The sequence below is a fragment of the Acinonyx jubatus genome, chromosome A1, assembly GCF_027475565.1.
Source record: "Acinonyx jubatus isolate Ajub_Pintada_27869175 chromosome A1, VMU_Ajub_asm_v1.0, whole genome shotgun sequence".
NCBI lineage: Eukaryota > Metazoa > Chordata > Mammalia > Carnivora > Felidae > Acinonyx > Acinonyx jubatus.
In genome coordinates, this window is record NC_069380.1 from 192,998,533 (window position 1) to 193,022,336 (window position 23,804).

General features: G+C 49.6%; 1 protein-coding gene across 1 annotated transcript in view; it reads left to right on the forward strand.

Annotated features, from left to right (window-relative positions):
- Positions 1 to 17,237: 17,237 nt before the first annotated feature.
- CCDC69 (coiled-coil domain containing 69) overlaps positions 17,238 to 23,804 on the forward strand; it is a 32,177-nt gene continuing 25,610 nt past the window's right edge. The window contains exon 1 of the mRNA XM_027077459.2: positions 17,238 to 17,461. Coding sequence (XP_026933260.1) covers positions 17,414 to 17,461 — 48 coding nt within the window. The 5' untranslated portion in view covers positions 17,238 to 17,413. The remainder of the gene's footprint in view (positions 17,462 to 23,804) is intronic.

Below are 23,804 nucleotides of genomic sequence, written 5' to 3' on the forward strand. Positions count from 1 at the left end.
AAAGAAAACCCAGAAATGAGCCCACAATGATACGGTCAACTAATCTTCAACAAAACAGAAAAGACTATCCAATGGGAAAAAGACTGTCTCTTCAACAAACGGTGTTGGGAAAACTGGACAGCAACATGCAAAAGAATAAAACTGGACCACTTTCTTACACCATACACAAAGATAAATGCAAAATGGATTAAAGGCCTAAATTTGAAACTTGAAACCATAAAAATCCTAGAAGAGAACACAGGCAGTAACCTCTTTGACACTGGCTGTAGCACCTTCTTTCTAGATGTATCTCCTAAGGTAAGGGAGACACAAGCAAAAATAAGCTATTGGGACTACATCGAAAGAAAAAGCTTCTGCACAACGAAGGAAACAATCAACAAAACTAAAAAGCAACTGACAGAATGGGAGAAGATATTTGCAAATGACATAGTTGGTAAATGACTAGTATCCAAAATATATAAAGAAGTTATAAAACTCAACACCCAAAAAATGAATAATCCAATTAAAAATGGGCAGAAGACATGAATAGACATTTTTCCAAAGAAGACATACAACTGGCTAGCAGACACATGAAAAGATGGTCAATATCACTCATCATCAGGGAAATGAAAATCAAAACAACAAGGAGATATTACCTCACACCTGTCAGAATGGCTAAGATTAATATGTTTTTTTTTAATTATACACCTTCCTCCCATTCTGATAAGCTCTTCCCTCTCTCACCTAGAACAGTCTCTTCATCATACACAAGGTTACTTCCAGGCCCCTTGAGGTAGAGGACTTGTCCAATGACACAGCAGAAGCAAAATTAGTACTCACTTCTGCTGGGGTGCCTGGGTGGCTCAGTCAGTTGAGTGTCCAACTCTTGATTTCAGCTCAGGTCGTGATCTGACCTGAGGTGGAGACTGCTTAAGATTCTCTGTCTCTCGGGGCGCCTGGGTGGTTCAGTCAGTTGAGGATCTGACTCTTGATTTCGGCTCAGGTCATGATCTCACAGTTGAGAGACCCCCTCCTTGAGACACCCCCTCCTTGTACGCTCCCACTTTCTCTCTTTCTTTCAAAAATAAATTAATTAGAAAAAAGAAGATTTATTTTCTCTCTCCCTCTGCCCCTCTCCCCACTCATGCATGCGCTCTCCCTCTAAAATTAAAAAACAAGCAAAAATTTTTAAGAAAGTAAAAAAAAAAGAACTCACTTCTAAAGCTGATCCCACAGTGGTATGAGAGATGTCCATGTGGCTGCACTCGGTGGTGGCTGTGTGGGTGGTGGGTAGGGGAACTGGGTGCCAGTGCTGGTATCCCCGGGAGCCTCATTGGGAAATAGAGAGGGAGTGTGCACTGACTTTCTTCCAGCATCATTCCTTCTCCATCTTTGTACCTGCCAAAGCCCCTCAACCCCATTACCCACTTCCTCCCCACTCCTCAATACCAGGCACACTCCTTCACACAAGAATTTAATGCTCTTGGGCATAAAAAGTTAATGCCACCTTGGAGGATCTCTCAATGAGTGGGCACATTCCTCATGCATGACAGTATCTGACACCTCCATTTGAAGGGCTTTGGAGATGTTGGAAGGCCACAGACACAGTGACTGGAAACCAAGAACCATAACCAAAGTGGAAGGCGAAACAGGACAGCGGCTTGTTCAGAGCGCTTACTTCATGTCAGGCAGACCCAGGCCTTTGTCCGGTGAGAGAGCCTAGCTAAGGACCTTAACCTCTCTGGCATCAGTTTCCTCATCTGCAAAACAAAGATGATGATGATGATGATGGTGATGATGATGATGATGATGATGATGATAAACTACTTCTGGTGCTATTCATTCAACAAATAACTTACCGATTTTTTTTAATTTTGAACACATTTTTTTTAATGTTTATTTTTTTTTGAGAGAGAGAGAGACAGAGTGAGCAGGGGAAGGGTAGAGACAGAGGGAGACACAGAATCAGAAGCAGGCTCCAGGCTCCAACCTGTCAGCACAGAGCCGGACATAAGGCTCAAACTCACAAACCGGGAGATCAGGACCTGAGTCGAAGTCAGGTGCTTACCCGACTGAGACACCTAGGCGCCCGGTAACTTACAGATTTAACAGTTGAACTATATAAAGGCCCCCACCCTTACAATCCTCCCCCATCCCAATAAAGTCTATTCCAGAAAGGCACTCCATCAGTAGATAAGGACATACACAAGATGTTGATGAGGGACCATAAGGCAGGCTGAGGGCAAAGTACAAGCTAGCACCCCCCCCCCACCCCCACCCCCAGGTGGGATACGTGTGATATTCCTCAGGCACTCCTGGCTGCCCAAGAACAAAGGAAAGGGAAGAAAACAAATGGTTCACTGAGGGAGATCACAGTCGTGCAGGACACGAGTCTCCATCAGTTTACAAATATCTTAGTAGATTACAAGAAAAAGGCAATCCTATCAATAGCCTAATCTCCAGAAACCTACAGTTTCCTGGAGCCCCAACATCACTTTTCCCTCCAAAGTGATATGGGGAACAAAGGCCAGAAGGAAATGGCAGTAAAATCAAATTTCCTTATAACCTGCAGCCCATTGACCAGTACTTGGGGCAAATACAGAGTAGAACATTTCTCCAGGGACCCCCTACCGTCCTAAGGTTAATGCCTTACTAGAGGAAAAACAACCTTAGCTTGACAACAGCAAGGCCTCTGTTATCTTAGGCGTCCTCTTCAGCACATCAAAGTCCTTCTGGAGGCCTCGGGTTTGCCTTTACCTCTCCAACTCCATAGTATATAACGAGTCACCCCTCACAACCCGAGGGCAGGTCTTTCTGCCCATGGGTCCTGTCCCTGAGCTTTAATAAAATCACCTTTTTACACCAAACATGTCTTCAAGAATTCTTTCTTGGCTGTCAGCTCTGAATCCCCACCATTCCAAAACCTCATCAATATCCCCAGAGTAATTATACCAGAAGACAAGAAATACAAAGTGTGGGGGGTTGCCTTCTTGAGTCTGGTAAGAAATCTCTGAGGAGGTGGACTTTGACCACCCTGGAGACAAATGAGAAACATTTGGGCTAAAAGCCAATGTGAAACTTGAACACGGCCAAAACCACCAGGCCATGGTTCCCAGGAGGGCTCCGCACCACTATCATCTAGGGAGCTTTTAAAAATCCCCATCCCCAGGCCCACACTCCAGACCAATTATATCTAAATCTCCGGCATTGGTGTATTTTTTAATTCCAGGCAATTCTAATATGTAGCTAAGATTGACATCCAGTAATGTGATGCACCAGGCAGACAACAGGTGCACACATACATAAAAGCAGCAATTATCAAAACAAGGCTCTTGTCCTTGAAGAAATCACATTCTAAGAGTGATGGGTTGGAAAAACTGGAAATTGTTATCACCCTAACGTTCATGGTCATGGGCTTCCTGAAGGAGTAACAGGGTCTGAGCCCCGGAATAATATGGTCCAGGATGACCTAGTGTGGGGTGAGAGTGAATGTCGCTGGAGACCCAGCGTGTGCATAAAGGCTGGAATGGTGAGTTCCCTGAGTGTAATGAGGAGTGTGGGGAACAAAGGCAGAAGGAAATGGTAGATGAAATTAAAGTTCCTTATAGCCGGCAGCCCACTGACAGACAAATACTTGAGGCAGGTAGAGTATGACATTCCTCCAGGAACTCCCTACTATCTTACTGTTAAAGTTTTGCTAGGGGGAGAGATAATCTTAGCTAGGCCTCCAGGATCCATGAGTCTTCTTAACATATGAAAATCCTTTTGCAAACTTCCCATTGCCTTTACCTCCCCCAACTCCCAAGTATATAATCCGTCACGCTTCACAATCCTGGGGCAGCTCTTTGTGCCCACGGGTCCTGTCCCCAGTGCTTTAATAAAACCACCTTTTTTGCACTGAAGATGTCTCAAGAATTCTTTCTCGGCCTTCAGCTCCAAACCCCAACGCTTTCCACATCACTTACCACTTCAAATGCCTATGAAGCAGGCACGGAGGCAGATGCAGAGGTCACAGACATGCAACACCAGCCTCAAACATGATTTGTTTGTAAGGTGTGTCTTAGAAATTTACTTAGTTGCCAACGAATAATGAAAACAAGTGATTCCTCATTAAATTGTGAATTTCCAACTTTTTCTGAAAAAATCAGAGAATCTGGACACACCAGCTTGCCCTCCCACAGGGCAACAGTCCATTGAAGCTGAACTGTCATTGACCCTTTAGGTGGGGTCTGGGCTCAGCAGTCTCCATAGCCCCTCTAGGCAACGCATCCCATCTCTCACTTTTGTTACAGCCTGGTCTCTGTGGGGTTTCAACCCAAGCTTAGTCTGGACATCTGGCGTTAAACCATGGTTATTGTGGTCAGTACCGGATCATTTTCAAAAAGAAGGTAAAATCATAGCTCTCATACAGATAGAAAATGAGCACACGTGAGAGATTTTGTTTAACTTGAACTCTACCGAGGGAAACAGATGTTACAACCAGAGCAAAGTCTGAAAAGCAGACACATTTGTAGATCTGGAACATTGAGATAAGTGTACAAATGGGGGCAAGAAAGGGGTGGGGAAATGGCAGAGAGAAGTCATTTACACTCCACAGGACATGCATTTACATGTCCATAGGCAGTGATGACATTCCATTGTTGTCATGAGTTACCTACAACTTTGGAGGCTATGAAAGGCACCGTGCCCCGCCCCCGCCCCCCCCCCCACCGAGAATCAGAAGCAGATATCAGAAGGGGATGCTCTAGGCAAGAAATAGTTTTCCACTGATGGCAAAATTTTTTCTCTAAAGGGTCAATGGCATTTCTAACTTTAGGCGACGCCTTCTAATGGGCCGGCTCCGGGCCGCACCCCTGGGCGGGATTGCAGAGGTGACAGGAGCAGCACCTGCTTCCCACCTTGCCTGTCTGAAACCTGAGCACCTAGAGGCCTGACAATGCCCTGGGGAGCAGGGGTGGCCTGGTCAGGTAGGCTTTGCGGGGGAAGGTGCCTCCGGAGCCCCGACCAGGCCTACCTGACCTCCTTCACCAGCCTGAGTCTGAGGGCCCAGAGCTGCAGGCCCCTGTACAAAATTGCACGGCTCTGATTCCCAAAGATTTTTATCTTCTTAGAGCCTTTGCTTAGAGCTGTGGTCTCCATGCTGGCACACACTGAAGTCACCTGAGGCGCTTTAAGCAAACTACCTGAGAGCTCGGGCCCAGGCTGTGTTCCAGACATCAGCATTTTTAAAAGTCCCTCAGGGGATTCCAAGGTGAAGCCAACAGTGAGAACCACTGGTCTAAAGCCGCTTTTATCTCAGGATAAAATGCATGCAAAACACTAGGGATCTCGCTAAAAATGCAGATAATGATTCCCCAGGTCTGGGGTGGAGCCCAAGAATTTGCACAAGTTCTCCACGAGTTCTCCTGGGAGACCGTGCTGCTGGCCGGGGGACCACAAGGAGCGTAGCCAGGGTCCAGACTGATGGACGTCTCCACCACTGGGTGGCAGAGATAAGCACAGATAGTCACTATTTCCTCCCTGGGAAGGCATCCGGTGATCTTCCCCCTCCTCCCCGGTTTACTGAAACAGCTGGAAGTACAGAGCCTTGCACTCCCAGGTCCTCATCTCTGCACCACATTCCCCCTACTGCATGCTGAGGCGGATGGATTTCGTGATGCCTGAGGGCTGGTCCAGATGCAGCATCCAGCTCCAGGGAGTTGGGTGAGTCCAAGTAGGCTGACCAGAAGCCTGTTCTTGGAAGAGCTTTGCTCCACCGTTCCTACCCTTCCTCCCTCCGGCTTCTCTCCCTGCTCCCCTCCTGGTCTCCAAAGTAGCCCTCAAAGACTGTTTGAGTTGAACAGACCCTGGCTGCAAACTGTCAGTAATTTTCCAACCAAGGAAAATCCCATGGACTTCACAGGAGGTCCAGGCAAGGCTAAAAAGAATCTTAACCCTCTGATAACTCCCAACGGGGGTGGGGGGCGAGGGTGGGAGTATGAGGATCTTGCCCCATCCTAGGACCTCCAACCTGGACTCTGGGACGGGAGCTAGCAATGCACTGGCACCAGAATTTGGTTAGGCAGCACCATCGTCACAACCTCTTCAAGGGTCCTGTAGCGTTTCCAAAGCATTTCATTAGCTGTCTCGATCATTCCTTCGGCAGAGCAATGCCAGAGTCTCGGGCTCTGGGATGCAAACCTCAATCGGCCTGCACTCTAAGCACTCACCGCTGTCACGCCAGGCATCTCGCACGCTGTAGCCTGCAGGGCTGGGCAAAAACCGTGGGTGAAGGTGTCGGCCGCCACCTGTAGTACATTCATCCCGCCGGCAGGGGGCGGCCGTCACCCAATCGGAGCTCCTGTTGGCAGACACACTGGCCCAGTGGGGACAGATCTGATTTTTCAAGAGAAGCTGGAAATACAGAATTTTATGTGAATTCTTCAAATCGTCACGTATGGGCAGCTAATTCAGATCGTTATAAAAGACTTCGTGAGCTAAAAATAAGTTTGCAAGACAAGATATACCCCCAAAGAGCTGCAGTGGGTAAACTGAAGTTTGACCCCAGAGTGTGGGATCCTGACTTCACTCAAAAATGCCACGGCTTTATATCATTATTCCAACGCCCTCATTTTATGTGTGGCGAGACTGAGTTCAGAGAAAAGAAGGACTAGTCCAGGTTTGTTAGGGCAGAGCCGAGAGTAGGACTCAGGAGTCCTGACATCTGGTGCGGTCTTTCTTGCTTCCGAAGAACACCCACCAGAACCCTGGGGTCCCCAGCCAAGTGCGATCCTGGAGCTTAGAGGGCGTGCGCCGGAGAGCTGGTCCTGGCCAGGGGAGCCCTGACAGGGCTGGGGAGGTCGTCAGAGCCCAAGGGCAGGGTGGGGGGGGGCAGGAGTTTATTTTTAGCTGCCTAGAATGTGCCTGTAAGCCTTATTTAGACATCAGGCGACAGAGTGAGCTGGAGGCAGCAGGGCCGGGGGAGGAGATAGCCCCCTCCCCCTCCTGGGGCTCCTTTTACAACTGCTCTCCCCTGCCTGCCCCCTTATCATCCTTTCTGGGGGCTCTCGGGCTGCTCTAAATAGCAGCTCTTGGAGGCGTGGGCGCTCTCCTGCTCCGGCTGGCTGGCTGGCTGGCTGGCTGGCTGGCTGGCTGGCTGGCTTTCTCCTCCATCTCCACCCCTTATCCCCTATTCCCCATAGTCCCGTAGAGAAATAAAGCTCTAGAGACCTAGAATGTTCTCTCTTCACCCTTCTGGGGTCACAGATCTCTTGGAGAAGCTGGAGTCATTCATCAGAGTAGTTTAGAGCTCAGGTAGGGAAGACCGATTAACATCTGCCTGATCCAGCTTATGACACGAAGCAAGTTCTTACACTCCCCCAAACTGAGTTTTCACTTTACAGTGGATGGTTCCTGATGATGAAATGTGGTAAAGGATGTAAAGACTTTAGCATATCATAACAAATCATCAGTAAGTGATAGTGATGGTGATTAAAGCTATAGACCAAAATGGAATCACTCATACACACACCATTCAAGAGGTTCATGTAACCTCTGTAGCCCATGGATCCCAATCCATCCAATTAATCCATTCATCATTTCTTGTGGTATATAACTGACAGAGAAGAAATGGACGTATTTAATGTATATGATTCCATGAGTTTGGACATATGCATAGACCCCTGAAACCATCACCACAATCAAGGTCAATAAACATATCCATCACTTCCAAAAGTTTCCTTTGTGCTTCTTTATTTTTTTGGTTTTTGTTTCGCTCTGTTTTTGTGGTAAGAACACTTAACCTAAGATCCACACCCTGGTAACAATTGAGTGTTGTTAACTATAGGCACTAGGTTGTACCACGGAGCTCTAGAAACATCTTTCTCTTCTCTGCTTCTATGAGTTTGACTATTTGAGAAACCTTATGTAAGTAGCATCATTCAGTATTTGTCCTCCTGTGACTTATTTCACGAAGCGTTAGTCCTTAAGATTCATCCATGTGTCACAAGTGGCAACATTTCCTTCTATTTTTTTAAGATTTTTTTTAATGTTTTTCAAATTTATTTTGAGAAAGAGAGAGAGCGCATGCCTGTGTGCACACACACAGATGGGGGAGGGGCAGAGAGAGAGAGAGAGAGAGAGAGAGAGAGAGAGAGAATTCCAAGCAGGCTCCAAGCTGCCGGCCCAGAGCCTGACTCAGGACTCAATCTCACAAATTACAGGATCATGATGAAAGCCGAAATCAAGAGTCAGATGCTTAACAGACTGAGCCACCAGGCACCCCTAAATTTCCTTCTTTTTAAGGCTAATATTCCACTGTATGTACACACCACATTTTCTTTATCTGTTCATCTGTCAGTGGACATTTGGGCTGTTTCCATATCTTAGCTATGGCGAATAATGTTGTAATAAACATGGGTGTGCAGATATCTCTTCAAGATCCTGATTTCCGGGGCACCTTGGTGGCTCAGTCAGTTAAGCACCTGACTTTGGCTTGGGTCATGATCTCCCAGTTTCTGAGTTTGAGCTCCACATCAGGCTCTGTGCTGACAGCTCAGAGCCTGGAGCCTGCTTCAGATTCTGCGTCTCCCTCTCCCTTTCTGCTCCTTCCCTGCTCTCTCTCTATCTCTCTTTCTGCCAAAAATGAATAAACATTTAAAAAAAAATTTTTTTAAGATCTTTATTTCAGTTCTTGTGGATATATATCCAGAAGTGGAATTACTGGATGATTTTACCATATTTTTAACTTTTAAAGGAAACTCCACACTGTTTTCCATAGTGTCCACACCACTTTACATCCCCACCAACAGTGTACTGGAACAAAAGTGTCTTGAATCTCAGTCTTGACTCATTTGAGGAATAACTTCTGTCTCTGAAAAGGGATCAAAACAAAGATCTCTTTCCATGGCAATGACAATGGACCTGAGCATCCGCTCTTTCAGGACCCGTACCCCAGCAGATCCTTGCATGCTTTCTCCAACCCGCCCTACCAAAGTTAGCTTCTGTTAACATACCTCCCGCAATGGGGCACTCACTCCCGGTCAAACCAGACCCCCGAATCTTGGGCCATTTGGCAGTTCTTTCCTCCCAAGGAGGTGGACTCTACATTCCAGGGTTCCTCTACCCACTGCTTCTGGTTTTCCGAGACAACTAGGAGGACTCCTCATCTTCGAGTGCTCTAGACGCAAAAGCGCGTCGAGGGGGAGTGGGGTGAGCTGGAGGTTCGACCTCCTTCCAGCCTTGCCCAACGTCCAAGCCCTGCCTGAACTCGGGCTTTTCCAGCAGTCCAGGTTCCCGCGGCCGACACCCTCTGCAGCTGCTTCTTTAAGAAGTGCCAAGGGGCTGGTCCTTGCTACTGTCCTTGGATCCTGTCCAGGGCCCTGATTTAAAAGGTATTGCAACGTTTTTAAAACAAAACAAAAAACAAACATGTGTTGTAACCCAAGGCCCTGGTAACCACAACACTGCTGGCTTCTAGCTGCCACCTCCCAGGCTAAGAGGGGAGGAAACAGCTCTCCGCCTACCCGAGGCACCCCATACTCTGCAGTGCCCGCCCGCCGTAGTTACCATATTATATTAGGCTGGGAGCTCCGTGAGGGCAGGGCCTGAGCTGGACCCCGGGGGCTGCAGTCCTGGACCGAAGTGCCTTTTGGACCCTCACCAGTTCTCTTAGGAACCATTCCGGGGGCTACTGGACGGCTCCAGGCCAGTGCTCTTTGCCCACTCTCCACCCGCGCCCCAGAGTGAGCATTTATAACAGCAGTCTGATGGTGCCTCTCCCGCTGCCCACGGGACAGAGTAAAAGCAGCTTGGCTGGGCCTTCAAGGCCTCTCCCGCCTGTCTGCAACTCCTGCGCAACCCCTCCCCCCCCCCCCCCACCCGTTTGCCAGCCCTCCAGCCATACTGAGGCACTGAGCCGCCCGAAAACCCACACAGCCCTGGGCCTGAAAGGTCTTCCCCACTCTCTTTCTTCCTTTTTTTTCTTTATTTTTTTTTAAGTGTATTTGTTTATTTTGAGAGAGAGAGAGAGAGAGAGAGAGAGAGAGAGAGACTGTGTAAGCGGGGGAGGCGCAGAGAGAGAGGGAGAGAGGGAGAATCCCAAGCAGGGTCTCCACTGTCAGCGCAGAGCCCGACGTGGGGCTCAGACTCATGAACCCGTGTGATCAAGAGGCTCGGGGCCTAACTCACTGAGCCACCCAGGCGGCCCCTTTTTTTATTTTACTTTTATACATGTGTAAACTGCAAAATTATCACCACAATATGGTTAGTTACATCCATCACTTTCTTTACAAGAAGAACCCCTGCTTAATCTACGTATAAGACGCTCAAACATCACATCCTTGGTGAAGCCTGCTGTGTCCTGCTCTCTCCCAGGTGGAATTCGCTACTCCTGCTTCGTGGTACTTTTCCATACCCCTTGTTACATTACTTGTCTACCTGGAGCAGAGGCAGTAGCACCTTCTGCAAATGTTTTATTTAGCTTGCATGATGGGGGGGGGGGGGGCTTATACATTAAAAAACTAAATAAGACAAAAACGGATTTCTCGTTTCTCTCTCTCTCTCTCTTTTAAGTTTATTTATTTCTTTTGAGAGAGAGACAGAAAGAGAGAGAGCTCGGGAGAGGGGCAGACAGACAGGGAGAGAGAGAATCCCAAGCAGGCTCCATGCTGTCAGCTCAGAGCCTGACCCAGGGCTCAAGCCACCGTGAGACCATGACCTGAGGCGAAATCCAGAGTCAGATGCCTGGGGCGCCTGGGCGGCTCCGTCGGTTAAGTGTCAGTCTTGGGCTCAGGTCATGATCTCATGGCTTGTGGGTTTGAGCCCCACATCAGACTCTCTGCTGTCAGTGAAGAGCCTGCTTTGGATCCTCTGTCTCCCTCTCTCTCTCTGCTCTTCCCCCACTTGTTCTCTCTCTCTCAAAAAATAGATAAACATTTAAAAAAAAAGTCAGATGCTTACCTGACTGAGCCATCCAGGGGCTTAGTTTCTCTTGAACACCTGGAAGTCAGGCCCTCCTGATGCCCGTCCACTGTCACATACCCATTGGTGCTCCTGGCAGATGGCTGTGTGATTTCCAATTGGCACCCCCCTCCCCACTGATGTACCTACCCAGCCCTGTAGGCATTTCAGCTTTAAGCCTTGGACCTAGATCATTCCTCTCAGATATTCTGGGTCACTCCCATTTACCAATATTTGACTTCCTTGTCCCCATAAATTCTCGTATCCCAGGAGTTCCAATATGTTGGCAAAGTGTAAACGAATGAATAGAATCGGGTCAATACAAAATACAAACGTCACAAATTCCTTTGTTAAATCATGTGTTCCAATCTTTGACTTGGAAAGCTCAGTGTCCGTCCTCACCATTCTCTGACTCTCATCCCAGTTACTTTCCTGCAGGGAAGATGCTCTCACTGGAACAGAGCAAGGAGGGTAACATCAGGGCTAGGAGGAGCAGAAGGGCAGGGATGGGGCAGTTATCGGTCAGGAAAGGGTGGCTTAAATCGTGATTACATAGCAGTACACATAGGTGGACAAGTCTTCATTGTTCAAATTAAAGAACCGGGCACCTGGGTGGCTCAGTCATTAAGCATCTGACTTCAGCTCAGGTCATGATCTCATGGTTGTTGAGTTTCAGTCCTACACGGGGTGAGCATGAACCCTGTTTCAGGTGAGCTGGAGCCCTGCTTCAGGTAAAAATATGAGTCCTGATGGGTCCTGCCTCTCTGCCTCTCTGCCCCCCCTTTCTTTCTGCCCCTTGTGGGATATTCTCTCTCTCTCTCTCTCTCTCTCTCTCTCTCTCTCTCTCTCTCTCTCCTTCTGCCCCTCACTCACTTGCATCCCCCCTCTAAGATAAATAAATAAAAATAAAGAATGAAGCAGAGTGCTAGAAACAGGCATATACAGTGAACAAGGATGTACAGTAAATATGTCTGAAGCTGAAAGGAATTGAGAACACACAGAACATACAAACCATCCTCTGATAAGGGATATGAGGGGGTCACGTAGGAGGGGCAGGCCAATTACTGACTTAGGTGCAGCCAGGCAAGTGACTATTCATCTCTGATCTGGAAAGCCCCCAGCTAATGTTGGAGTCCCGCTCATTCAGTTACATTTAAATCAACAAACGCTCATCAGAGGACCCTATCTAGGACCCAGTCTTAGTTCCTAGATATAAGGTGGCTCAGGGGCTGGTTCAGAACCCACAGCACAGCCCCTTGTGTTTCACAGGGAGAGGGCAGTACAGGTAGGGGTGACCTAGACATCAGCCCAGCCAAGGATGTCTCAAACATGGAAAATCGGGCTCACACATAGACTCACTGAGCCCTGGACCTCACTTCCTACCTCATCTCCAAACTCACCGTCAGACATCAGGAGGACATAAAGGTCAAGCAACTCAAATATAAGCACACATCCAAATTGCCTGGAGGACTTGTAAAACACAGATGCCTGAGCCCCACAGCCAGCATTTCTGATTCAGGTGGTCTGGGGTGGGGCCGAAGAATTTCTAACAACTTCCCAAAAGATGTGAATGCTGCTGATCCCTGAGAACCACTGATATAAAGAAATGTCCACCCCTGTCCATTGCTAATATTTCCAGAACCTAGAGCCCACTTAAAGAAGTGATCTACAATTTTCCTTAGAGAAACTCATCGTGTGACATTGTGCCTTTCCTACTCTGTATTACCGTATTGAGATCCTCAAAGACTTCCATCTGAACTCTATTGAACAGATAAAATGCTCACCAATGATTATTGACGTGCATCGACTCTTGGTAAAGAAAATGGTAAAGTGAATCTTGGCTGCCGCCTCTCCCAAGGCAGCCCCAAATCCACGGGTATCCTGGGACAATAGGCAGGGGTGGCTTTTCACTAATTAGCATTACTCAGGCTCCATTCTCCTTTCCAAAAACTCCCCCATCAATTAGTTCAACACAATTCAGCATAATTTTTTTAATGTTTATTTATTTTTGAGGGAGAGCGAGAGCAAGGGAGGAGCAGAGAGAGAGAGAGAGACAGAGGATCCGAAGCAGGCTCTGCACCCTTAGTGGGGCTCAAATTCAATAACCGTGAGATCATGACCAAAGCCGAAGTCGGGTGCTTAGCCAGCTGAGCCACCCAGGCGCCCCTCAATATAATTTTTTTAAGTTTATTTATTTTGAGAGAGGAGAGAAAGAGAGTGAGCACAGGCGGGGGAGGGGCAAAGAGAAGGAGAGACAGAATTTCAAACAGTCTCTGCACCTTCAGCTCAGAGGCTGATACGGGGCTCGAACCCACGAGGAGGACTCCAGATGATTCCTTGAGAAACACTCTAATTGAAGCCAAAGGACTTGGGGTACCTGGTTGGCTCTGTCGGTAGAATACACTGCTCCTCAGGGTCAGGAGTTCGATCACCACCTTGGGGTAGAGCTTACCTAACAACAACAAAAAGCCTAAACATCCAACAACTTTAGGTTTCCTCCCATTTTTTTTCTCTTATATATAATTTCAAGAGGAAGCTACCAAAACCAATATTTCCATCAAAGGTCTGGCAAGCCCAGGGTACTTTTCTCAGCAGAGCCTCACTTCCTATCTCCAGAACTGAAGCTGGGGTACACACAGTGTCTCCAAGAGGAAGATATTCTAAGTTCAATGTAACAAACCTTATGAATTGGTTACAAATTGCATTCTGTTGCTAGTGACAAAATGTCAATGGCAGTGGCTTAAACAAAGTTGTTGTTTATTCTATTCTGTGAAAAAATTAGGAAGTAGTTGATCAAGGCTGGTATGGGGGCTTGATAAATTCATCAGAGACCAGGTTCGTTCTATCTTTTTACTCAGGGTAATAAAATGGCTGCTGGAAGTCGGCCATCATGTCTGTATTCTGGGCAGGAAAAGGGGGATCCCTTCTCCCAGCTGAGTCATTTCCCTATTAGAAGTTTTCCTGGAAGCCCCAACCAGTAATTTCCCTTGACATATCACCAGTCACCCCCAGATGCATGGGAAGCTGGGTAAGTAGCCTGTTAGCCCACACGTTGCTGACCCAGAGAATATGATTCTGTAAGTAAGGAAGAAGGAAGAATGGAAGTTGAGTAAGGTGTCTGGAAGTCTCTGCCACAATCTACAAAGTTCCAGATGGGGAAGGAGGGAGGAGACAGGAGCCATGTAACCTGCAGTGCATTAGCACACAAACTAGAACTCGGAGGAAAACCGCATGTGTGCTGAGAGAGCTGTGGAACAGGTACCACAAGGTTGTCGGGAGGAGACAGCATTTGAGCTGCTTCTTGATGTTCAGGTGAAACTATAACCCACAGAGATGGACGGTGCAGGAAGTCACTCCAGGCAGACAACACGTTTGGGGACCAACGGAGCTCAATCAAAAGAACCTGAACAAAAAAAGCTTTCAGAGCTTAAAGACATTTAGCAGCCACTGAGCTCAAAGGTTCCTAACCTGAGGGGCATCTGGGTGGCTCAATGGGTCCTACTCTTGATTTCAGCTCAGGTCATGGTCTCATAGTTCATGGGTTCCAGCCCCACGTAGGGTTCTGCTCCCCCCTGAAAAATGAACAAACTTCAAAAGGTTCTTAACCTGAGATGCACACATAGCCTTACTGCAGGGGCTTCAGGGGGGGTCCCTGAATCACTTGAAATCCTTTTTTTTTTAAATGTTTATTTATTTTGAGAGAGAGTGTGTGTGTGTGAGCAGGGGAGGGGCAGAGAGAGAAGGAGAGAGAGAGAATCTGGGGGCTTGATCCCACCCCCCTGGGACCATGACCTGAGCTGAAGTCAAGAGTCAGTCGCTTAACCCACTGAGCCACCCGGACACCCCTGAATTGCCTGAAATTCTATGCAAAACTTTTTCTATGTGGGTATACTGTCCTTCTCTCATGAAAGATGTTCAGGATAATCCCCATATTTTTCCTTCCAATCGTTCCCAAAAGAGCGCACCTCGTCCCCCGACTTTTGAACCCTACACACAACCCAGCCACCAACTCTAATTCCTCATTCCTCAACTCCCCCACCTCCACACTCTACCCTGACTGCACTCATGCTCTTCCTACCCACCCCCCCCCACCCCACCCCCGCTGTAGTTGCTCCTCTCTGCCTCTCCTCTTCCTCTACATATGGCAAGGTAAGTAGTGGTCTCCCCATCACTGGAAGTACAAAAGCATAGACTGCACAAACACCTGCAAGGGATATTGTAAGAGACGTTTGTCTTAGTTGCAAGCAGCAGAAGCCGGCCTGGGACTCTAGGATTCCTTTCAGCATGAAGGTCCTTTGGCTGTGCTGTTCCTCCTGGAATTCCTCTTCCCTCTCCTTACCCACCACAGTCTCTTACCTTCTTTAATCCTAATAATTTCCCCGAGGAGTACACAACTTAACATTAGCTTTATCACCTGTTTTCTATTGTTCTCCCTCTTTTTCTATGTATGGGTGTAATGTAAGAAAAAGAAAAGGCAGATTATAACTAATTCAAGGACAAGACCTGAGTCTTCTTCCCTTTACGTTCGCTATGCCTTGTCCAAAAGGTGACCGGTATCCCAGTGGGCCCAGGACTGAGGGGGCATGGGACCTTCAGAGCTAAAAGTGCAGAAACACTGAGCAAACCAGGATGAGTGAGCCACCCCACTTGCCCAAGAAGAGGGCACATCGTACCTGCTCATTGATTGGTAACTACGGTAGACATTTCTGCTGTTGGCCAGTATTTCTGGTTCTCTCCTTCCGGGCACGTATTGTACTTTCCCGCCCCCTTGAAGCAGAGCATGACTATGTGACTTGCTTTGGCCAATAAAATGTGAGTGGATTTCAGGTGTGTCACTTCTGAGCAGAAGCATTTAAGACCCTTTGCACCATTCCCTTCTATATGCTCTCCTCTTGCCCTGGTGAACCCTGAAGGCATAGGGTTGAAATGACTGCATCGTAGGACGGTGCAGAATGTCTGCGTACTGCAGGGCCCCCTGCCTCCCCACGCTGGACGTGGAGTGTGAACAAAACTTAGCTTTACTTGTGGTGAGTCACTGCAACTTATGTGTTTCATTACCGCAGTAGAACCTAACCTAACCTAACCTGACTGGTACATCAACCCCTGAAAATTCCATTAGCCAACCTTATTCAAACTCAGGTTGCAAAGCAAAACACAACACAACAAACAAACAAAAACCTTGCATGCTCGTGCATGAGCAGGGGAGGGGCAGAGAGAGAATCCCAAGCAGGCTGCATGCTGTCAGTGCAGAGCAGGATATGGGGCTCAGTCTCACCAGCCACGAGATCGCGACCTGAGCCGAAGTGGCACACGTAACTGACTCAGCCACCCAAGCACCCCGACAATTTCTATTTCTAACTAAGATATCTGATACTGCAGGCACTGCTGATTTGGGGACCACATTTTGTGAATCACATGTCTTATATTATTCTTCCTTCCATGAGCCTAATATCATCTGGGTCTTTAGTTTCCTTTCTTAGAGCCTGCTACAATTGGTCTTATAGTCTGTGGAGCGGGAATATGTGGTCTCATATTCTTTCCTCACTCACGATCGCGAGCACCTTTTACGTGGCCATACCTCCCAAGTGTCTCGGGGCCTTGTATAATTTGCTAATACACACACACACACATGTACACTGATTTTCAAAGTTAGGTGTGCTTTTTCTGCACTGCCACTCCCAGAAACCTCAGCTGGTAACAAAGTGAGGGTAAATAAAATTCTTTTCCCCGGGCATTGACATGTGATGTCCCTTATTCCCACCGCATCTGCCCGTCTGCTCCACAAGGTTGTTGTGATGGGCAACATCTATCCAGGATGGACAGAGTAGTACAGACGCTCGTGAACTGGAAAGAGCTATGGACCCAGAAGTGACGAGGCATTACCACGGAACAAAGTATCATTACGTATTTGCAGGGACGTGGCTCGAAGCTTAGGTTCAGGAGTTAGAACTGGAATTTATTTGGGCTCTGGTACTTCCTAGTTTTGTGAGCTAAGGCAAATCACGTCTCTGATCCTCGTCTTGGTAACCTGTAAAGTGGAAGGAATAATACCTTCGTGGCAAGGAGATGGGAAAAAATAAAGTAATATGTACAAAGTAGCCAGGGCAGACCCAGCTCCCAGTAAATGGTAGCTGTTGTGTTTACTAAGTCATTGTTTTCATTTTTCTTCCTGGCCTTGTCTCTGCCAAGGGTCGGGGAAAACGTCCATTGTTCATAGGGATCTTCTCTGCCCTGGCCCAAAGTTGTCACCATTTAGGGAGAGTCTGGTCACTTGCCGCGGGCGGTGCCACCGCGAACCCCGAGGCCCTGCTCTTCGGGTATTTACGGCGCGCGGCCGCCCCAGCTCCGACTCAAGTCTGCGCTTCCAGGTTCAGTTTCAGGGTCTCGCCGGCAGCCCCGGCCGGCGGGCGCGCAGCGGGCGGCGGGGCCCGGGCGGCTGGGTCCTCGGGGGGCCCCCCGGAGCAGGCAGGCGGCGTCCGGGAGTCCCCGGAGGAGGATGGGCTGCGGACACAGCCGGCCGAGCTGCTGCAAAGCCCCCAAAAAGGTAAAGGGCTCCGGCGGCGAAGTTTGCCTTCAGAGGGGAGGAGGGTGCGGAACCGCTCCGCCGCAGGGACTGTCGGCGCCGCCGGCCCCCCGCCGGTCGCCGCCCCGGGGTGCCAGGCGGAGGACGGCCAGAGGCCGGCGCGGAGGGAGGCGGGGAAAGCTCGGCCGGGCGACGCTCTTTCACCCACCAACCCCCCGGCCCCGGGCTGAGCCGCGCGGGGCAGCCGAGTTTAGCCACACGGCCCCCGGGCCCGGGAAGCGCAGCTAATTCCGGCTGCCTGAGTAGGGAAATGTCTAGTGCTGTGGCAGGTGCCCTCTTCCTTCGGTCTGGGCGCAGCTTCGCTGTGTGGCCACGGACTAGTGACTTGACCTCTCTGGGCCTTCCGCTTTTCCCACCGTTCGGAGGCAGATTATCTCTAAGGCCGCTCCTCGCAGAATGGTCCACGGGTTTACAGCAGCGGCACCACCCGGGACCTGTTTGAAATGCAGAATCTCAGGCTCTGCCCCGGACCTGCCAAAATAGAACCTGACTTTTTTAACGAGATACCGGGTGCTCACAACAGGCTTTAAAGTTTGAGAAGCGCCGGTCTGGAGCCTCCTCGAGGCCCCAAAGCCGGTGCATGTGGGCTGTCCTGGGGGTAGCTGGGAGGGGCCAAAGAGGGAGGAGATCTGCAGCCTGCTGCTGCCCTTCCTTTCCTTCCTGTCCCTCCCCCGAGGGGCCTCGGAGCTGGGTTAGGACCCAGGAGACTCGACTCGGGTTTCTGACAGTGGGCCCAGCTGCCCCTTGAGGTCTGACCAGCCCAGAAGGTCAGAGCCTGGGGCCGGAGGACTGTCCTCGGGGGGACAGCCCCGGGCACAGAGAGGGAAGAGGGGACCCTCAAGTTCTAACTTCTCTTCCTACTACTGCCTGCCCTTCTGCCAGGTGGGGACAGGTGGTCCCATAAACTTGATGAGCCTCTGGAGACCTTGAGAGGCTCCAAGCTGCCATAAAATGTAGTTATTTTTCATAAAACTTGAATCTCCCTGCTCTCTGCTCCTGCTTTGCTAAGGCCAGGACAAGCTTTCCCTGCCTTGTGCCTAGTTCTAGTTCAGGAAGATGAGTTTTCCCCCCAAGTACAATGCCTCTCCCACTTTCCTTGCTCCTCCTTTATTCCTAGTTCAAAAAACCTCACCAAGCTCTGACCCAGAAAGAGTCACGTCTTCCCTTACTCCCACAGGGAAACTGAGGCTTGCCTGAAGCAGTGGAAGCAGAGGGCGGGCTGACAGGGATGGTGGGCAGATAAAGCTGAGCCTGGCTTGCGACTGGAATGAGCTGGTGATAGGTGGATGTCAGTTCTGGCTCTGCCATAAACAGGCTGTGTATCCCCGAGCAAGCCCTCAGTCCTCTCGGGGCCTCGGTTTCTCCCTCTGCGTGGAGAGGAAGAGAGATGAATGGGATGACTTCTAAGGGTCTGAGGGTCCGTGTTCTCTGAACCCGTGTCAGCATCTGAGTCTGCAAAGTGAGCCGAGTGTGATTTCCATCTAAGCAGGGACAGAAGGAGACTGGAAGAGGAGCCCTGGTCTAGGCATGACCCTTCCAACAGTGAGCATGGGTTCCCTTGCCTCCTGGCCCTTCTGAGAGCCTTACCAGCTGTCCCTGTCTGTCCTTGGTACAGCCTGAACTGGACCCTCCCGCCCCAAGCTTTGAAGGGCAAGTCAAGTCCACACAGACTATCCGAGTGGGAAAGGGCCCTGGGTACCTCCTGGGCTGATATACCCAGTACACAGATGGGAGGTTAAGGCCTGGAGAAGGGAAGGAGTAACTTAGAGCGGACCCCGGGTATCCAGCCCCCTAGTCCAGTGCTCTTTGTCCCCACCCCAACTCTGTGCTTCATGTGGCTTCTTAGTGATTCCAGAGCCCTTTGGCATCAAAGCCTTCACTCTGTGGCCTCAGGGCAGTCTGGCCTTCCTTCCCTGCCCCAGCAATGCCAGGCCCCTGCCCCTGTGCGGCGGGACTTACAGGCCAGTTCTGTTTAAAGTTCATGCCTGTTTCCATCCCTCCAGGCTGTGCTCCTGCCCAATGTCTTATCCAAGGATGCTCCCAAGGCCATCCTCACAGGCTGTCAGTCCCCTGGGGGGACACAGGGCTCTAAGGATGGGAGGTGCAAAGATGAGCTCAGACTACAGAAGGGTCAGATCGAGGCAACGATGACTCACCCTTGGAGGCAGTTGACAGAGTACTCACGCTCACATCCTGCGGGCCTCGCAAAAGCCCTGGGAGCTAGGCTGAGCTGCAGGGTCTTCACCACTCCACAGGTGAGGACACCAAGGTTCAGAGAGGCGTGATGTGTCCAAAGTCATAGAGCCGGCTGGGGATAAAGCTGTGCAGCTGAGCTTGGTTTGCCGCACCCGGCCTGATGCTCATCGCCGGTACAGAGCAGGTGCTGTGGAAATATTTGAGTGAGCAAATGGGGGCAAACAAGAGCCAGGCTAAGCCAGGGTGAGCCTGGGGTGCAACAATAGTACCTCCTTCAGCCTCAAGAGATACAGGACGGCTCCTTGGATTGGGGTAAAGGATGGCGTGGGGATGCCTTGACTGAGTGCTGAAGGTTTGGGAGGAGTTACAGTCGAGGCAGAGGGAAGAGCCTGAGCCAAGGCTGAACCAGAGAGAGCCCAGTATGGTGGGGCTCCTTGGGAAGAGTGGAGGTGACAGGCGGCGAGGAATGAGTCCGGAACTTTCAGCGGGGACTACCCTGGCTACGGACAGGGGCTTGACCCTAGGACCTCTCTGTCCTTCCAAGTTCAGGGATGAGAGGGTTTGCTGAGTTCTGTAGTCTCCTGTGCCTGGTGGCCTTAGCTGAGAGACCCGGCCTGAGGCTAAGCCACTGATTGGGACAAGTTGACATCCTGACGAATGCCTGAGTAGGGATCGCTGGCAGCTGGGTGCTGTGGAGCCATCCACACCACGTGGTCCTTCCTAAACCCATCTTGACTGAGACCATGGGTGATGTGGTCATGTCCCCAGGAGGCCTTGGGTGGAGGATGGACAGAGGGGAGGGACTAAGGAAACAAATTTTCCATGGACTTGCCTGTAGAAGTGACATGGGAGTACAGAGGGACCTTCCATCCCCGGTAGCTTACCAGGGGTGGGGAGGGGCTCCCAGTGCCTCGCAGTGGCCCCCCTGTGTGTGTGCCTGGCATGATGTCAGACTGCCCAGTGCCCCGGGCTTTGGCTCTGGCCCCGGCACCTCAGCCCTGAGTAGAGTGTCAGAGAACTCACTTGGTCCTGCTCCCACAGCTGGGTCCTCAATGGGTGTCTTTCAGGAGCCCTTCATGAACACTTCCGGGTAGCAGGCCAGGAGAGAGAGAGAGGGAGGGCTGCAGAAGTGATTGACGTGGAAGAGCCCAGGCCTAGGCATAAATAATTCCGAAACAAAACCATGGACGCTAAGGGTGTGGGCTTTAGAGCTGGGTTCACACATTGTTTTCTTCCCTCGGCACAGCAGGCTCTGGGCTAGGTGCTGCTTCAGTCCTGGCTCTGTCGCAGGTCCATGAAGTGACCGTGGAAAGGACGTGGCTTCTTCGTGCCTCGGTTTCTCCATCTGTAAGATAGGCATGAGATTAGCTGCCAGGTCATAGGGTTGTTCTAGAGATTAGATGAAAGAATGCACACAGGAGAGTCCCTGATACACGGGCTGGCAAGTAGTGCGCTGTTGATAAGAGGGCATGTGCATAATGTCAAAAGGGAGACCCAGTTATACTTTAAGGACATCACTGCCTGGATTGGACCCGAAGAAAGCAAACAGGGATGTGAGAGACAGGGGGACATGAATGTCCTTGGAAGGCTTTGGGGATTGGGGCAATGGAGCCTGGAGCCTGGCCGTTACCTCCAACCCTCTGAAGCGTTGCCAAGGGGCTTGGGGAGCAGCCTTGTTCTCTGTTGTTCCAGAAGGCAGAATTGTGACCAGTGAGGGGAAGCTAAAGGAAGCCAGATTCTACTTCTCATGGGGAAGAAAGGTAGCGAGTTCTCCGTCTCTGGAGGAGTTCAAGCAGAGGTCAGGTGACATTTTGACAACAGAAGGGGGGATTAGGACTAGCAAATATTTAGGATTCCTCTTAAGAAATCTAATTCTGATTATTATAATGTTTAAGGCAAAATTTCGGAACTTGGAAAAATATAAAGAACTTTAAAAATCACTTTTAATCCCACCATTAAGACATAGCCTCTGTGTATATTTCGGTGTCATTCTATTTTCCCTACTATATATATAATATACATGAGGGTGACTATTTTTACACAATTGGGAATATATATATTTTTTTCTAGAGAGTGCGCATGTGGGTACAAGCAGGGGAGAGGCAGAGGGAGTGGGAGAGATTATCTTAAGCAGGCTCCACACTCAGCAGGGATCCATGACCCTGGGATCATGACCTGAGCCAGAATCGAGAGTTGGATGCTCAACCGACTGAGCCACCCCCGTGCCCCAGGGATATATTTTAAAGTGGCTATACTCTAGTTAATATTTTGCTGGGTGCATTTTTGTTAAATCGTCCACGGAAACATGATTTTTAATGGCCACCTAATATTCTGTGGATGTTCCATGGCTTATTTAACCAGTTTGGACCCTTGGTTGTTTATATGCCCTAGTACTATGCTCATTTTTCATGAGCATCCTTGTGTTTTCATGCTAAGGAGGGAGAGGGTGGCTTTGAGCTCAGAGGGGAGCAGAGGGACTGAGGGGTGGCTTCCTGAGACAGCTGGGTTTTGAAGGTTGGTGGAATGGGGGCTAGACAGTTGTTTTGGGGTAAGTGGGAAATAGGAAAGTCCGGGCCCCTGACATCTGGTCAGTAGGAACAGGGCAAATCTGACCTTTTAGCTTCGTTTGCTGAGGGTGGAGTGGTCGGGAGTATGAAAGGAAGCTGACTTTCCTGGGCACCGAGCCCTCTGCCCCAAGCATCGTGGAGACGTTGGTGTGTATGTAGCCTCCAAGCTAATGATTTTTGCCCAATCCGTAAAATCATGCTAGCTAAAGCCCTTACGGGCTTCCATACATATGCATTCTGAAAATCTTGTGAGATTGAAAGCCAGATTTCTGTTTTATAAAGGGACATCTGTACCCTGTGACCTAAGACGATTAGAAAAATTTCTAATAATCCTTGCCTTAGAGACTCAATCTTTGGCAACACATTTTCTGCACATGTACATGTTTTTAATTCTGTTCTTTTCCTTTGTAGTTGAATTCCCAGGTGGCTGGCATAGGTCCCTCAAGGGCCCCCAGCCACCTAAAGACTTGCATCTTTGCCAAAATTGGGTGTTGAGTTTGGGGCCTGGGCTTCATGTCTTTTGTTGTTGTTGTTGTTGTAAAGAGAACAGGAAAGATAAAACTTAAAATTAGTTGCCCAGAAGCAGGCTGCTATGTCGGTCAAGCTGGTGACACTCTTGGGCCGGGGCGGGGGCGGGGGGGGGGGGGGGGCGGTTGGCCACCTGACCTCTCAGTATTCGTAGATCAGGTAGTAAACGAGTGTCTGAAATCTGCCTAGGAAAGGGTTTCTAAAGGGCCTCGGTAAAACATTCATGTTCGAAGAAGAAACCGGGAAAAAGTAGGAACACCCTCCAATAAAAGGAAGAACCTGATGGTTGGCCCGAGTTCTGGGGGCATTTGGGGTTCCATCTTTGTCTTCTCAGTGTCCTCCACCCTCAGAGCACTGTGAACCGTGCAGGATGACCTGGAGGGAGAGCAGGACCCGGAGGGAGAGCAGGGGGAGCCCCTGTGAGCACACCGCGGGCAGAGAGAAGGCGCAAGAGAGCGTCCATCCTTCTTCAGTGTGTGGAGATCTAAACCTGCCCATGACCTGAAGACAAGTCACCTGGCATTTCTCGCCAGGTGAATTTTAATCCCTGAAAATCGTTGATCTTGTCACTTTATTTTCAAACCTGAACCTTCCCGAACATCTAGGCCAGATGCCTTACAATACCTAAAACACCCCTCCCACGGCCATGCTTTCCCCTGGATAAGTGATGTACAACCTGACCTACTTCCACGTCTCCCTCTCCCCCAATGGTGGAGTTCTTTCACCGAGTGTGCCAGAACCTTGTAGACCTCCTTGCCATTTCTCCATGGCTCCACACCACCCTACCTGCTGCTGTTCCTTAAGGAAATAGCCTTGATGTTAGGAAATTTATCTGTACTGGAAATTTATCTGTACCCCCCCCAACTCATGTGTACCTAGAATCCATGAATGTGACCTTATTTTGGAGATGGGATCCAGTTAGGATGAGGTCATACTGGATTAGGATGGGCCTTCATCCAATGAGTTATCCTCATGAGAACAGGAAAATTTGGACAGGGAGAAGGCCATGCGGT